Source organism: Thamnophis sirtalis, unplaced genomic scaffold (assembly GCF_051295495.1).
Source record: "Thamnophis sirtalis isolate CommonGarterSnake01/CBP01778 unplaced genomic scaffold, rThaSir2_p1.2 scaffold_7, whole genome shotgun sequence".
In the NCBI taxonomy this organism is placed as follows: domain Eukaryota; kingdom Metazoa; phylum Chordata; class Lepidosauria; order Squamata; family Natricidae; genus Thamnophis; species Thamnophis sirtalis.
This window is the reverse complement of record NW_028261387.1, coordinates 6,961,198-6,975,662: the sequence shown is the minus strand read 5'-3', so window position 1 is coordinate 6,975,662 and position 14,465 is coordinate 6,961,198. Positions and strand designations below refer to the sequence as shown.

The following is a 14,465-nucleotide window of genomic DNA, read 5'->3' as shown; positions in this document are numbered from 1 at the left end:
CAAACCTTGTAAGTTATTAACTAGCATTACAAGAATGTGAAAAGGGAGAGAGAAATGAAGAATAAGAATGCGAGTGGATCTCTGGAATGTATAACAACCCTTAAGGCAGCGTGAATGTACTGATTTTAGTGCCTTTTATTATTTAAACATTCCTTTCTTATCTCGTGATATTTGGTCAGATCATTATTCATTATTAGGTATTTCAAAAAGCAGCATCTAGTGCTGCTATTAGCCTTTTGAGATTATGCTCTGGAAAGCTTTATGATTATATAAAGAAATAGATCCAAATATCTGCCTCTCTTGGGCTCTACATGGGGCTGCCCTTGAAGAGTGTTCGGAGACTCCAGCTGGTCCAGAATGCAGCCGCGCGAGCGATTGTGGGTGCACCCCGGTACACCCACGTTACACCTATCCTCCGCGAGCTGCACTGGCTACCTATTGGTCTCCGGATATGTCTCCCTCCCCTTCTCCTGATTTGGGGTTGAACTGAGTACATGTAGCTCAGAGGAAGTTAAGAACTTCGCATAGATGGAAAATGCAGCATCCTGGCAAATACTCTTTGTAAATATACACTGTTTTGGAACTGGGAAGACCTGAATTCGAATTCTCTTTCAGCTATCACCTCCTAGGACAGTGTTTCTCAACCTTGGCGACTTTAAGTCCTGTGGACTTCAACTCCCAGAATCCCACAGCCAGCACAGATTCTGGGAGTTGAAAATTCTGGGAGTTGAAGTCCGGACATCTTCAAGTTGCCAAGGTTGAGAAACACTGGGTTACAGGCTTTGGACATCAACAGCACAGATCATGACTGCATGGTTAGCTCCATCCAACGTGATATCCATTAGAAGAAGTGAGAAGGAAAGAGCAATTTATATTGCTTTAAACAATGCTCCTGATGCTGTTCAGATGCAGATATGGTGAATACTTTTTTTCCCCTTTGCCTTCTAGTGTTTGAAACCCCTCACTGTCATTTAAGAACAAGAATTGGATAATTTTGTCTGAAAGATGCAAAAGTTAGTTTTATGCACACAGGAGAGACTGGTGTAGTATTGCCCCTAGAGAGTCACGTACCAACATTCTTGTGGGGTGGATCGAGAAGATAACCTTTTGACCTTTTGGGGGATTTACCTTTGGATTGAATCCTAACGTGTTTCCGTTAACAATTTGGGAAATGTCGCAAGAGTTCCAGAAACCACGAAAACTCAAATTCAGTTCAACTTCACTAATAGTTTGGTCATTAGTTCTTCATGCATGACCAATCCAGTTTTGAGCTGAATTCTTTTTCTGTCAATCAATTAGTCCCAAAGTATCTGCATATAGACACACTGCAAAGGTTCTTCTCCAGGTAGTTTCAATCTGCAGAGAGGAACTAGCACTCCGATGTTGATGGTTTGAGAGGATATTTGCTAACCATTGTAAATTGCTCAAAGGCTGATTTTCAGACAAGCTAAAGCAGGGACAGACTCGATTGGGAGCTGATTAGGAAATCTCCCAAGCTACAGGCTAAAGTGTAAAGTTGGAAAAACATCCTGGAGGAAAGTAGCAGCAACCACTGCCATATTTTTGCAGACCAAACGACAAGGAGTTGTTATCCATGTAGTTACCAGGAGATGAGTTCAACTGGAGGAATGTTGAATGTTGAATGCTGATTTTATTTATATGCTGCCCTTTTCCCCCGAAGGGGACTCAGGGCGGCTCACAACTCAACCAGGGAAGGGGGATACAAAGAGAAAATTAAAACGACACAAAACAATGCATAATTTAAAATACACAACAGTCATACCAATTCGAGACGGGGGCAATGGTTCTTTAGCCCCAGGCCTGTCGGAACAGCCAGGTTTTAAGGGCTTTGCGGAAGGCCTGGAGGGTGGTGAGGGTTCGAATCTCCACGGGGAGCTCGTTCCAGAGGGTCGGAGCGGCCACAGAGAAGGCTCTCCTCCGGGTAGTCGCCAGTCGGCACTGGCCGGCGGATGGAATTCGGAGGAGGCCTAATCTGTGGGATCTAATCGGTCTAGCGGAGGTGATTGGCAGCAGGCGGTCTCTCAAGTACCTAGGTCTGATACCATGAAGGGCTTTATAAGTGACGACTAGCACCTTGAAGCGTATCCGGAGACCAATAGGCATCCAGTGCAGCTCACGGAGGATAGGTGTTACGTGGGTGAACCGAGGTGCACCCACGATCGCTCGCGCGGCTGCATTCTGGACAAGCTGAAGTCGCCGAATGCTCTTCAAGGGCTGCCCCTTACATAATAAGATTCTGGTCAGGCAAACCGGAAAAGAGACAAGAGCTACCACATCACTTCTCTGGAAGGACGGCTCTTGTCATCCCTTCTGACTTTTGATGGACTCTTACCTTTTTTGCTTGAAATGAAGAATGGCAAGAGACAGATGGAAATGTTTTCATTCGAGGTTCAGTGGTGTTGGTGTAAAATCTGCATGTGCCATCAGGCCACTTTCTATCCCCAATGTCGTCAGGCTCTTGTTCCCAGCCTTAACCATTTAGAAAACAGCAACTGAATAAGTAACCTAGTTCAGGGGTGGACTTAAAAAAATTCAGCAATGGGTTCTCTGCCCTGTTGCTGGGTGGGTGTGGCCGAGGTGGCGCAGTGGTTAAATGCAGCACTGCAGGCTACTTCAGCTGACTGCAGTTCTGCAGTTCGGCTGTTCAAATCTCACCGGCTCAGGGTTGACTCAGCCTTCCATCCTTCCGAGGTGGGTAAAATGAGGACCCGGATTGTTGTTGGGGGCGATATGCTGACTCTGTAAACCACTTAGAGAGGGCTGAAAGCCCTATGAAGCGGTATATAAGTCTAACTGCTATTGCTATTGCTATTGCTATTTTTTTTAAAAAAAAAAACAGCGTAAGCAGCTAATAATGTAGCTAACCCCAATGATAACTCTTCTCCCTAGTAGAGGGTAGAAGTGATTGATTGATTGATTCATTCATTGAAATGCTGAAACTACACAATAGCCAAAGCTATTCAGGCAAAGGCTTGGATCTTATTTTGTAATCTTGCCATAACATGACACAGATCGCACAGACTAGGCCTCCTCCGGATTCCATCGGCCGGTCAATGTAGGCTGGCCACCCCCCGGGGGGAGGGCCTTCTCTGTAGCTGCTCCGGTCCTCTGGAACGATCTCCCCGTTGAGATCCGGACCCTTACTACCCTTCCGGCCTTCCGTAAAGTGACGAAGTCCTGGCTGTTCCGGCAGGCCTGGGGCTGTTGAATTGTCCAGCCTCACCCTAGGTTGTGATTGTTGTTGCAATTTTAAACTGCTGTTTTATTTTTGTATTCCCCTTCCCTTTTTTTATTGTAAGCCGCCCGGAGTCTTCCGAGAGTGGGCGGCATACAAAACTAATAAAACAAACGAACAAACAAATAAACAACACTATTTCAAGCCCTGACGGTAATACATATCCCAATGATATTATGTATTTGCCGTTTGGGTACAACCCAAGTCTTCTCAACATACACATTCCATATAATAGCCATTCTATTCTATATCCATTCATCTGTGAATATAGAAGTGGCTCTACAATGCTACTCTGGATGCATAGAGTTTAGTACAATGGGGGGCACTGTAAATCTATCCTTGTAGTAATGGTGTTATTCTGTGATGCCGTTCATGGTTTTTTTATTAACAGAATAACAGAGTTAGAAGGGACCTTTCAGAAGCTGAAATACACCAAGTGAATGAGAGGAAGAGTGGGAAGCAGAGGAGAGAAGAAAGATAGGAAGAGAGGGATAGGAGAGAGGGTGAAGGGGGGAAGATGAGGAGAATAAGGAGGAGTGGAATGAAGAGAGAGGAGAAGGAGAAAGGAAGGGGAAGTAGAGTAGAAAAGGATGACGGAGGGAAGAAAGGAGGTAGGAGAGAGGCAGAAGAAAGAGGTGAATGGAGAGCAGAAGAGCTAATAATGGGTTTTTATCTTTCTGGGCATTGATGGCAAGAGGAACTGATGTAATTACTACTTAATACAATATGATATTGGCTATTTAATAGTATACATGTGATTATATGTTATGAAAATGGAAAATAAAAAAGTATATTTTGGAAGGGACCTTGGAGGTCTTCTAGTTCAGAGGTTCCCAAACTTGGCAACTTTAAGACTTGTGGACTTCAACTCCCAGAATTCTCCAGCCAGCGGGAATTCTGGGAGTTGAAGTCCACAAATCTTAAAGTTGCCAAGTTTGGGAACCACTGTTTAGTTCAACACTCTGCTCAAGCAGGATATCCTTTACCTTTACAGAAAAGTAACTGTCCAGTTCTCTGGAATGGCTACCTATTAGTTTTTGATGACTTCTGTCTTCAAAGTTGATAGAGGCTGATCATGGTCCAGTGTTCTTCAATAGGTTTTGTCAGCAGCTGGCTGGCTGTCACAATGGCATAAAGTTTCCTTTGTAGCCCTTGAGTGGCCAATCTCAAGCTCTCTTCCCAGACTTCAGTAACACTATAAAGCAATTGGTTACGCATATGGTGATCATCAGTTCTGATGATGTGTCTCCCCTCTCCCACCTCATCTGGATTCTGATAATCAGGGACTCCATGCTGGTGGACTCTGCATGATCCAAGATCTCCAAGTTAAAGTTTTACCAATGAATGTCAAGAACAGAGAGGAGAAGGATAACCACATTGTTGCTTCGTCTACCAATGGCCTTTATTAAAAGCAGTATTGGATGTGTGAACCTCGGAGCACTTTCAGAGCTTATCCAATCATCTGTCATATAGTGATTGTCTGCATTTTCACGCCCTAGCTTTAGTAGCCCAGATAAACTTAGTTAAAAGTCACTGTACTGCTACTCCATCGTTGAGGACCCGGATTGTTGTTGGGGGCAATATGCTGACTCCGTAAACCGCTTAGAGAGGGCTGAAAGCCCTATGAAGCGGTATATAAGTCTAACTGCTATTGCTATTGCTATTCCACTAGAATGGATTTTTTTTTCTGGCATAAAGAAAAAGATAGACTGCATGATGGGGAAATCTTGGGTGGATTAAAGATAGAAACCCTCCATAAATTTCTACAGAGGAAGTTGGGTTATTTGACGGTAAAATGCCACTTATAAATAGCTGTTTCAGAATATTAGTACACTAAAGATAACACATTTACAACTGGCTTATTTTACCCCTAGTACGTACATGTTTCTGTTTTAGTGCCTATGGTAGGAACCAGGAAGTGTGCAGAAGTTAACATTTCTTTTAGATGGGAAGTGGCTTTTTGTTATCCTAGTTCTCCTATCTTCCGAAGGATGAAACCACTTTTTCTTTCCAATGCTAATGAGCTACATCAAATGGCCCTTTGTTGACATAGGAATTGGGCTTATCTGATCACTGGGAAGTCAAACAGAGTTAGTTGATTTTCATCATGTATCGGTAGAAGCTATCCTTTGGCGGTTACAGGAAAGATCCTGTAAGCAAACAGCAGTAGAGACGAGAAAAAGAGGAATGACTTGGGGGTTCTCCAGGAAGGCAAACAACTTCAAACTAGGAACTTTATAACACCAGATGAAAAGCAGCTGACTGAGGTGGTGAGACAAGCTTTCAGCTGCAATTGATGTAAGGGGACTCCTGTGCAGCTGTGTTTGAGCGGAGTTATAATCCTGTAGGTTTATTGCTGGTGGCCTCATAAATGTTAATTAGAGCTGATGAAAAGAGCTACATTAGCAGTTTGCTTGATTGGTTTTCTGGGTTTGCCTGTATGTGCAAAATAATTGAAAAAAGGGCAATTGATAATCTTAAGAGACATCGTGTTTTCATCTTCAGAAGAGGACCCGTAACCAGAAATCTTGCAAAGGAAGAAGGGGATAAGGGGCGATGAAGGACACACACACACACACACACACACACACACACACACACACACAGAGGGAGAGAGAGATGGAAAGAGAGAGAGAGAGAGAGAGAGAGAGAGAGAGAGAGAGAGAGAGAGAGAAATTGTAAAAGCTTTATTATTTATGGAACTCTTTACAATCTTTTTTTATCAAAAGAAACAAAAATAGTGTTCAGGGCAATAGCTAGACAGTATTTTAACTACAAGCAGGATTCTTAATGTGCCACTGGCACTTCTTTTGATACCACCCAGACTCCCTGCCCACTCTTTTTGAATTTTAAAACAAAATTCTTTTGATTTTCAGCAGTGCTACAAAAATAAAACAGCCAGCTTTTTTACTTTCAAGAATGCAGCTGAGCCACAAATAAGCTTTATGAATTCTCTTAGAAATTTAGAATGATAAGAGTGCTTTGTCTGGAAGGTCTGTCCACTTGGCCAGAAAAAAAAATAAAGCAGAGAAGAATATCTTGTGTGAGAAAATAGTAATTGGTGTTTTCTAACTCATCGTGCTGATAGTGATTGTGGATATCAGCAAACCAGCGGTGGGATTCAAATAATTTAACAACCGGTTCTCTTCCTTAATGATCAGCTGGGTAGGTGTGGCTCAGTGATCATGTGACTGTGTGGGTGTGGCCAACTCAATGTCACTAAGGTTGATGGGCGCTTCACCTTAGCTGTTGCAATGTCATAAGGGTTAACCAGAGAGGCAGTTTCTGTAAGCAGGGCAACAAAGATTAGCTAGAAACAACACCAGAATGTTTCCTTCCTGCCTTCCTTACAGGATTAGCCCTGTAAAGTGGAAAGAAACAAAAGGAGATTTCTTCCAACAACCGGTTCTCCCGAATAGGTGCGAACTGGCTGAATCCCACCACTGCAGCAAACCTATAGCCCACAGATGTCAAACTCACCCTGTCATGTTGCCGTCCCATGGCGTTTCGTGATGTTTTCTCCCTTTGTGTAACGGGTGGGCGTAGCCTGCATGTGATCCATCTGGTCTAGGGGCCGCCATTTTGGTACCCCTGCTATAGCCATTGTCTGAGAGAACCTGAAACCTGATTTTGAAATTTTGAACGTACCCATCAGCTCAACAAGGGTAGAGAACTCACATTATAAGCTTTGTGAGGGTTTTTTTTTTCCAGATGACTTGTTCCCAAGTTCATAAAAATACATGTGTCAATAAAAAAAAAGGAAATTGGAATGCCTGAAATAGTCATTATATTGTTCTGATCAGGGGTGGTAATCACTTACCTTCCCTACTGGTTTGCAAATGTGAGCCACATCCGCATATGCACTCTGCCTTCCGCCCATGTGCTTTGCCTAAAGAAAGGGCCTAAGTGGGATGCCGTAGAGCCAGGGCGGGTGGGCGGGGCCACCCGTGATTTCCGCTACCGGTTTGGGTGAACTGGTCCGAACTGGTAGAATACCACCACTAGTTCTGATTGGTGTTGATATGGGTGTCCACAGCAAATGAAGCCTTCATCGAAAATTACGACAACACATGCAATGGTGGCATTTATAACAATAGCAATAGCAATAGCAGTTAGACTTATATACCGCTTCATAGGGCTTTCAGCCCCCTCTAAGCGGTTTACAGAGTCAGCATATTGCCCCCAACAATCCGGGTCCTCATTTTACCCACCTCGGAAGGATGGAAGGCTGAATCAACCCTGAGCCGGTAAGATTTGAACAGCCGAACTGCTGAACTGCAGTCAGCTGAAGTAGCCTGCAGTGCTGCATTTAACCACTGCGCCACGTCGGCCTTCTGATGCCCAACAGATGTTTGGAGATTGTGAGGCTTGTTTTGCCTTCTAGAAGTGTATGAAAGACATTTTCCCAGGTTCATTGTCCATTGCTTGCAACTGGAAAAAGCTTGATTGGGAAAGACCGAATCAAGTTGAATTACTGAACCAGTAACTTGAGATCTGTTTTATTTTTTTTTATTTTTTAATAAACCTTGTTCTCTACTTGGATTGTGGAGGTGCAGTTAAAATGGATAACGGTTATTACATGAACTATGCTGGTTAAGATTTCAAATAGATAAAGAACTGTTTAGTTTAGCAAGTTGAACCCCTACTGGTTTTTTTTTTAATAGAGAGATAATAGTCTCCTTGTTCTGAGATCCCTTAACTCTGGTTTGATGAGTGCAGATATTGTGACTGTCCTGTATCAAATCCGGTGTAAGCCATTGTTTTGTAGCCTGCTTAATTAAAGGTTACATCTTTTGTTCTCTTTCTTTCTCCCAGCAGTACTTGTGTGTGACCCTAGTGTTATCTGCATTAATTGCTGAATTATATGGGTGGTTTTGTCATATCTGTTGAACATATGAATTATCCCTCAGGTTGTAGAGTTCACAGAGTTCAAAATAATCTGATTTTAAAACAATAGACAGAGGTTAGAAGGTTCCTGGTCTGATTAGTTCCAAAGTCATGTCTCCTGAAGTTGGATATTGAATTGCTAGCACAAGATTAACTTAATAAATATCCTGTTTGAAGCTATCGGAGTAGGGCTGATGGTGCTTGTCATTCAGCACCACCAAAAGCATTTTCCAGTGGAACAGCCAGTTAACAAAACCAATGTATATTTAAAAAAACAAAACCTAATACATGCATTCAGCACAAAATCATAAGGACTATTCTTTTTCATCAGATACTTGGTGTGTTATCTACAAAGGAGAGGGCAGAGAGAGACGCATGTAGAAAAACAAAGACCCTTGTAACATTCAACACTAACAAATTCATTACGGTTTATAGTGTATGTTTGTTAGTCCCTAAGGACAGTAGTAGGAGAAGGAATCTGGTGGTCTTCAGACTTCTATAGATTTTAAGTGCCCATCTACTCCAGTCTGCATGTCTAGTGGTAAGAAATTATGAGAGTTCAAAGTTAGGATCTATTGTCGTTAGAAGAACTTGGGGAAAATAAAATAAAAAAGTTCATATCCGATTTTTTTAAATCCTTACTATAACATATGTAAACTTTATCTGATTAATTTATAATAAAGTTGATGTACGATATATTGCTTAAGTTTGGAATTAACCCTCCCCCCCCCAAGCTACTCTGAAGTTATCTAAATGATGTTATTTAGAGTGATTTAATAGAAAATCAACTTCAAGTCAATACAGTATTAAACCTGGAAAGTAATTTGAACCCCTATATAATAGAGCACAGTAACACCTCTATATCTTTTTAATAACATCCCTTCTGAATTATCATCGCATAATATTGGAAAGATGAAGAAATACTGCAAGATGAAGAGATAATGAAGAAGATAGATTAGTGATGGCACGCAGACTGGAGTCCTGGCCAGCGTGCATGTGCATCAGTGGTGGGATTCAAATAATTTACCAACCAGTTCTCTGCCCTAATGACCAGCTGGGTAGGCGGGGCTCAGTGGTCATGTGATCATGTGGGCGTGGCCAAGTCAATGTCACTCAGGTCAATGGGCACTTCGTTTTAGTTGTTACAATGGTAATAAGGGTTAGAGCTGAGGTGGCGCAGTGGTTAGAGTGCAGTACTGCAGGCTACTTTAGCTGACTGCTAGTTCTGCAGTTCGGCTTTCAGCCCTCTCTAAGCGGTTTACAGAGTCAGCATATTGCCCCCAACAACAATCCAGGTCCTCATTTCACCCACCTCGGAAGGATGGAAGGCTGAGTCAACCTTGAGCCGGTGAGATTAGAACCGCTGAACTGCAGATAACAGTCAGCTGAAGTGGCCTGCAGTACTGCACCCTAACCACTGCGCCACCTCGGCTCTATAATATTACTTAATTAATATTAAGTATGCCTACTCAGTGAAGCAAGCTATTTGTTTTCTAATCGAAACCCAATAATACTTCCTACCATTTCAGACATATACCATTAAAATTACAAATATGGCATTTTGTGCTTTTTAAATATTTTCTTAATGAATAGAATCTTTATGGTATTCAGTAATGCTCTGTAGGAAGATTACAGTCCTTTAGAGGAGATGTTTCTGGGAGTTTTCTGGGTGTTTTTTGAATATTGCTTAGATATTTCCATATATCCATTCTTATAATTACTTTATTGTTATTAGAAACCACTAGCATTTTATCAATTGGGCTACTGCTATGGATAGGTAATCCAGTGTGAGTTTAATTTTTTTATAATACTAATTTTTGCTGGGTTGGTAACTTATCCCGTGTTTGCTGAATAGCTGGAAAAGAGCCAGTGCTTTATATTGTCCAGATTTTGATTAATTATAAATATTGCCATGACACAAGGCTGGGATTGGATCTTACAATAAAGATGATTTATTTTATCATATTTATTTGATAGGGAATAATAATGTTAGGTCCTGGATCATGTTTATAAACCATTATGGTAAGAGCTGCACAGGAAACTACATTGTGGTTTCATATGACACGTGAATTCAGTCTAGACCTTGTTCTAGATGCAAACTGAAAATCAAATTAAAGCAGTAGCTGTTCAAGACCAAGGGGCTAGATCAGTGGTTCCCAACCTTATTTTGGGCCATGTACCACCTAAGCATCTTTAAAATCCTGATCCCCCCCCATCCCCCTGTGACATATAATTCTTACTTTACTCAAAAAGTGAACTCTACTCACGCGGAGGAAGGCCATTAACTTGGTTTAAACAAGGTTCCAAATTTGCTCCCATTAAAAATCAAATTGCCCCCCCCCCGTGGGGCAGGGCCCCCACATTGCGAACCACTGGGCTAGACAGATGTTGCTTTGGGATTCTGATGTTAGAAAAAGGCCAGAAATAAATCTGCTTTTCCGCCCTGTTTCCCCTGATTTAAAGCGTTCTCCTTTAAAAGAGACAATAAAAGAGGAGTAACGAGATAAAACCGATTTTGTTTTAAATTACACAACATGATTATACTGACTAACGTATTGCTACTTCTTTTCAGAGACCAGAATACTACGGATCCAGGTTTGGAGTATGTGAAGGTATGAAATATGACTTAATTACTTCCATAATTTAAAAAAAGAATGTTAAAGCCTCTATTTTATTAGTAAATTATTGTAATTGCAACAATACATTCCTTCTTTGGTTCATTAGATCTAATTTATTATGGTAGTTTGACTTCTTTAAAAAAAAAGCTTGACTTATTTCGTTTTTAAAGAGAGAGTGATAACTAATTAGATTACTTGAATCAAGCTTGGAGAAAGCAAGATCAGATTGCAAACTTAGTAATTAATCACCACTGTCGCTAACGGCTTTTTCATTTTCTCTTGGAAATATTCCAGCAATCATCCTGTTATATCAAAGTAGATGAAAGGAAGTTTGTAATTTGATCTTCACTCTCTTTGGAACAAGCTGCTTTAATATGAACAGAATGTCTATCTGTAGGACACATTCATTCCAAATGCTGAAATGGTGAATCAGTGTTGGAAAGAAAGCTAAGAAAATTAGAGCAATTGACGAGGCTTGAATCTATCTAAATCAGTCGCGGGTTTCAAAAATTGTTCGAACCTACTCTGTGGGTGTGGCCTCCTTTGTGGGAGTGGCTTGCCACCCATGTGACTGGATGGGAGTGGCTTGCCGCCCATTGACCGGATATGAAGATGCCGACGATACTTGTCAGAACCACCTTAAATTACCTCACACACAGCACTGGCATGCATAAGAATATGATGTAAACTTGCTCTGGACAGGGTTCCAACTCTGAGCAGGGCGCAGAGAGGCTGGTTGGCCACCAGGAGGCACCTGAGCCTTGGACCAGTGGGGAGGAGACAAGGGAGAGTGAGCCGGATGCCAGTAGTAAGTTGTTCCTGGATGCACGGCATCGAAGAGCTAATAAGCGTCAGGAACAGTTGCGCAGTTACAGGAGGTAATTGCACTCAGCTGGTGGTTATTAGGCTCCTCTCCAGACTATAAAAAGACTCCTTGTGCACACGCCACTCTTTGCAGAAGTCAACGCAGGAATGAATGTCGGAGGACATTACTGTGAGCTTGACAGGCTGGATTGCTGCCAAGCCTTATCTGTGCGGGATTGCTGCCCAAGCTTGTCTGTGCCGGTTTGCTGCCAAGGACCTGTCTGTCTGTTAATTAAATGCCGTAACTTATCTGTGGCTCGGAGTGTGTGTTGGTGTGGGACGAGGGGGGGTCAGAACAGAATGCTATTGCTATAATTTCCCAAGAGACAAGACCTACAGCATGACTCTCTTGCCAGATTTGAAGGGACAAGCGGATGTAATTGGGGAGATGATACCTCACCCTATGGTGACGAATGTGTTCACTCACAGTCTGGTGTAGATGCGGAATAGGAGCAGAGAGAGAGAGCACTGAACCTTTTAGCAGCCTACACAGTGGAGACCGGGGATGGGATCTCTCCTTCCCAAGCTCCAATGACTGGAACCAATCTTGGAAAAAGGAGATGAACCAGCACAACACAGCTTCTGGTGACTTTCAGTCATGGAAGTGTGTGTATTAATGCAAATTATATTCAAAAGTTATCAAGCAATGTCCAAGGGTGATGTGGTTTATTTATCAACTATGGTTCTAACTCCTCTATTTTAGTTTCCCTTGTAAATATACAAGCAGTAAATCTTGCTTGTTTACCTTGAACTCAGAGAGGCTAATTGCCCCAAAGGTTGTCCATTAGTGATTGCACTTCTTCATTTCAGATAATCTTTGACACATGCCTGTTACAGAAGGAAATGACTTTGATAAGCAGGAAGCCATAAAAATGATCCTTAAATTGCAATTCTCTGCAATGGGGAGTGACCTTTGAAATTGAAAGAACTTCCAGGTAAATCCCCAATAGGTCATGCCTTGGACCTTCCGAGTAACCACGACTAGATCAACCGCGCAGTATGAGGTAAGATAGGGATGTACTATAGTCAGATTATCATTTCAGGCTAATGGGGGAAGGGATTTCGCATCGGTTGAGAAGCCATTGCTTGCTTTTCAGTTTGCCTGGCTTTCAAAAATGCTTGCAGAATTTAAAAAATAAAAAAATAAAAACGTTATCTTAACAAGATTAAGGAAAGAACTTGAAAATAGGTAGTCCTATAATTTCTTCTGGACCTGTCTGAGACACTGTTTTATCTAATTCATTTGTGAAGAATTATATTTCACAGCTGAGGAAAAGGTCTCCAAAATATTTACATTTGGAGCTAAATGTGGTGAAGAAATATTTTTTGGTTCCACAAATGGCAACTTGTCGTTCCTCTATTTCACAATTTTAGACCTCACGGCATAGAATCTAGGCAGTTTCATATGAACCTTGGTCAAAAGAAGGAGCCAAAGAAATTGTTCTTTGGCAAACTCCATTCGCATGTGCAATACGCCTACCATGTAATATCCTGGACTTCGCTCTTGCAATGAACTGAAACTTGAGGGGTTTTTTTGTTCTGCGTTTTTTCATGGCTTCTCACAGTCATTGAACCTGCCTTGGTCAAAGAGTGAATGGAACCGTTTACCCGCCTTACCTTTGGTATGCAAATTATCATTTTTGCAAGTTGATAATGTCCTAACAATTAGGGCAAAGTACATCAACTGCAGAAGAATGGTAACAGTTGATTTGCATCCCAACATCAGAACACCAATTTGCCAAATGAGCAATGGTCATCATTCTCTACGTATGGGATTCCACAATGTCAATCAACTTTCAATCACAATTGGCATCATCTTTCTGTTGCTAAGCAAAGTGGTTGTTAAGTGAATTGCCTCTGATTTTACACCCTTTTCTGCCATGGTTGTTAAGCAAATCATTTCAGTGGTTAAGTGAATCACATGGTCACTAAGTCAATCTCGCTTTCCCCTATTGACTTTGCTGGTCAAAAGTTGGTTGGGGAAGTCGCAAATAGTGACCATGTGACCCTGGGATGCTGTAACCTTCGTAAATCGAGGCCGGATGCCAAGTACCTGAATTTTGATCGTGTGACTTTAGGGGTGCTGTGATGGTGATATATGCGAGGACTGGTTGTAAACAGGGGTGAAATCTACTTACCTCTGCTACCAGTTCCATAGCAATGTGAGCAATGTGAGCGTGTGCCAGAGGTGGGTTCCTACCAGTTCGCACCTATTCGGTAGAACCGGTTCATCAAATCTACCGAACCGGTTAGAAGAGGTTCCACCAGTGGACCCGGAAAGCAGGCCACACCTACAGAAGAGGTTCCAACATTTTTTGAAACCCACCACTGGTCCTTGGATATGATTATTCTACACTATCATGCTCATATTTATGAAACTCAGTGCCTCTGTGAAAGGTATGGATGACTACTGTGCTTGTGGTGGAATCAGAACATTGCGTGCGTTGAAGTTGTTTTAACGCAAACCAAAGATGCCTTTTAAAAAAGAAGTTTACATCATATTCTTATGCATGCCAGTGCTGTGTGTGAGGTAATTTAAGGTGGTTCTGACAAGTGTCGTCGGCATCTTCATATCCGGTCACATGGGTGGCAAGCCACTCCCATCCGGTCACATGGGTGGCAAGCCACTCCCATCCGGTCACATGGGCGGCAAGCCACTCCCACAAAGGAGGCCACACCCACAGAGTAGGTTCGAACAATTTTTGAAACCCACCACTGGCATGTGCGCATGTGCAGAGTGTCAAAAATGGATGTGATGACATCCGGACAGGTGGATGGAACCTGCTACCGAGTGTGCCTGCATAGGTAAGCGAACAACGGAGGGGGGAATCTGCTCTGCC

General features: G+C 42.2%; 1 protein-coding gene across 2 annotated transcripts in view; it reads left to right on the top strand.

The window, feature by feature from the left end:
* BCAR3 (BCAR3 adaptor protein, NSP family member) overlaps positions 1–14,465 on the top strand; it is a 114,683-nt gene that overhangs the window by 27,122 nt on the left and 73,096 nt on the right. For both annotated transcript variants that reach the window (XM_087719264.1, XM_087719263.1), the window contains exon 3: positions 10,716–10,755. In XM_087719264.1, the coding sequence (XP_087575390.1) occupies positions 10,716–10,755 (40 nt within the window). The remainder of the gene's footprint in view (positions 1–10,715; positions 10,756–14,465) is intronic.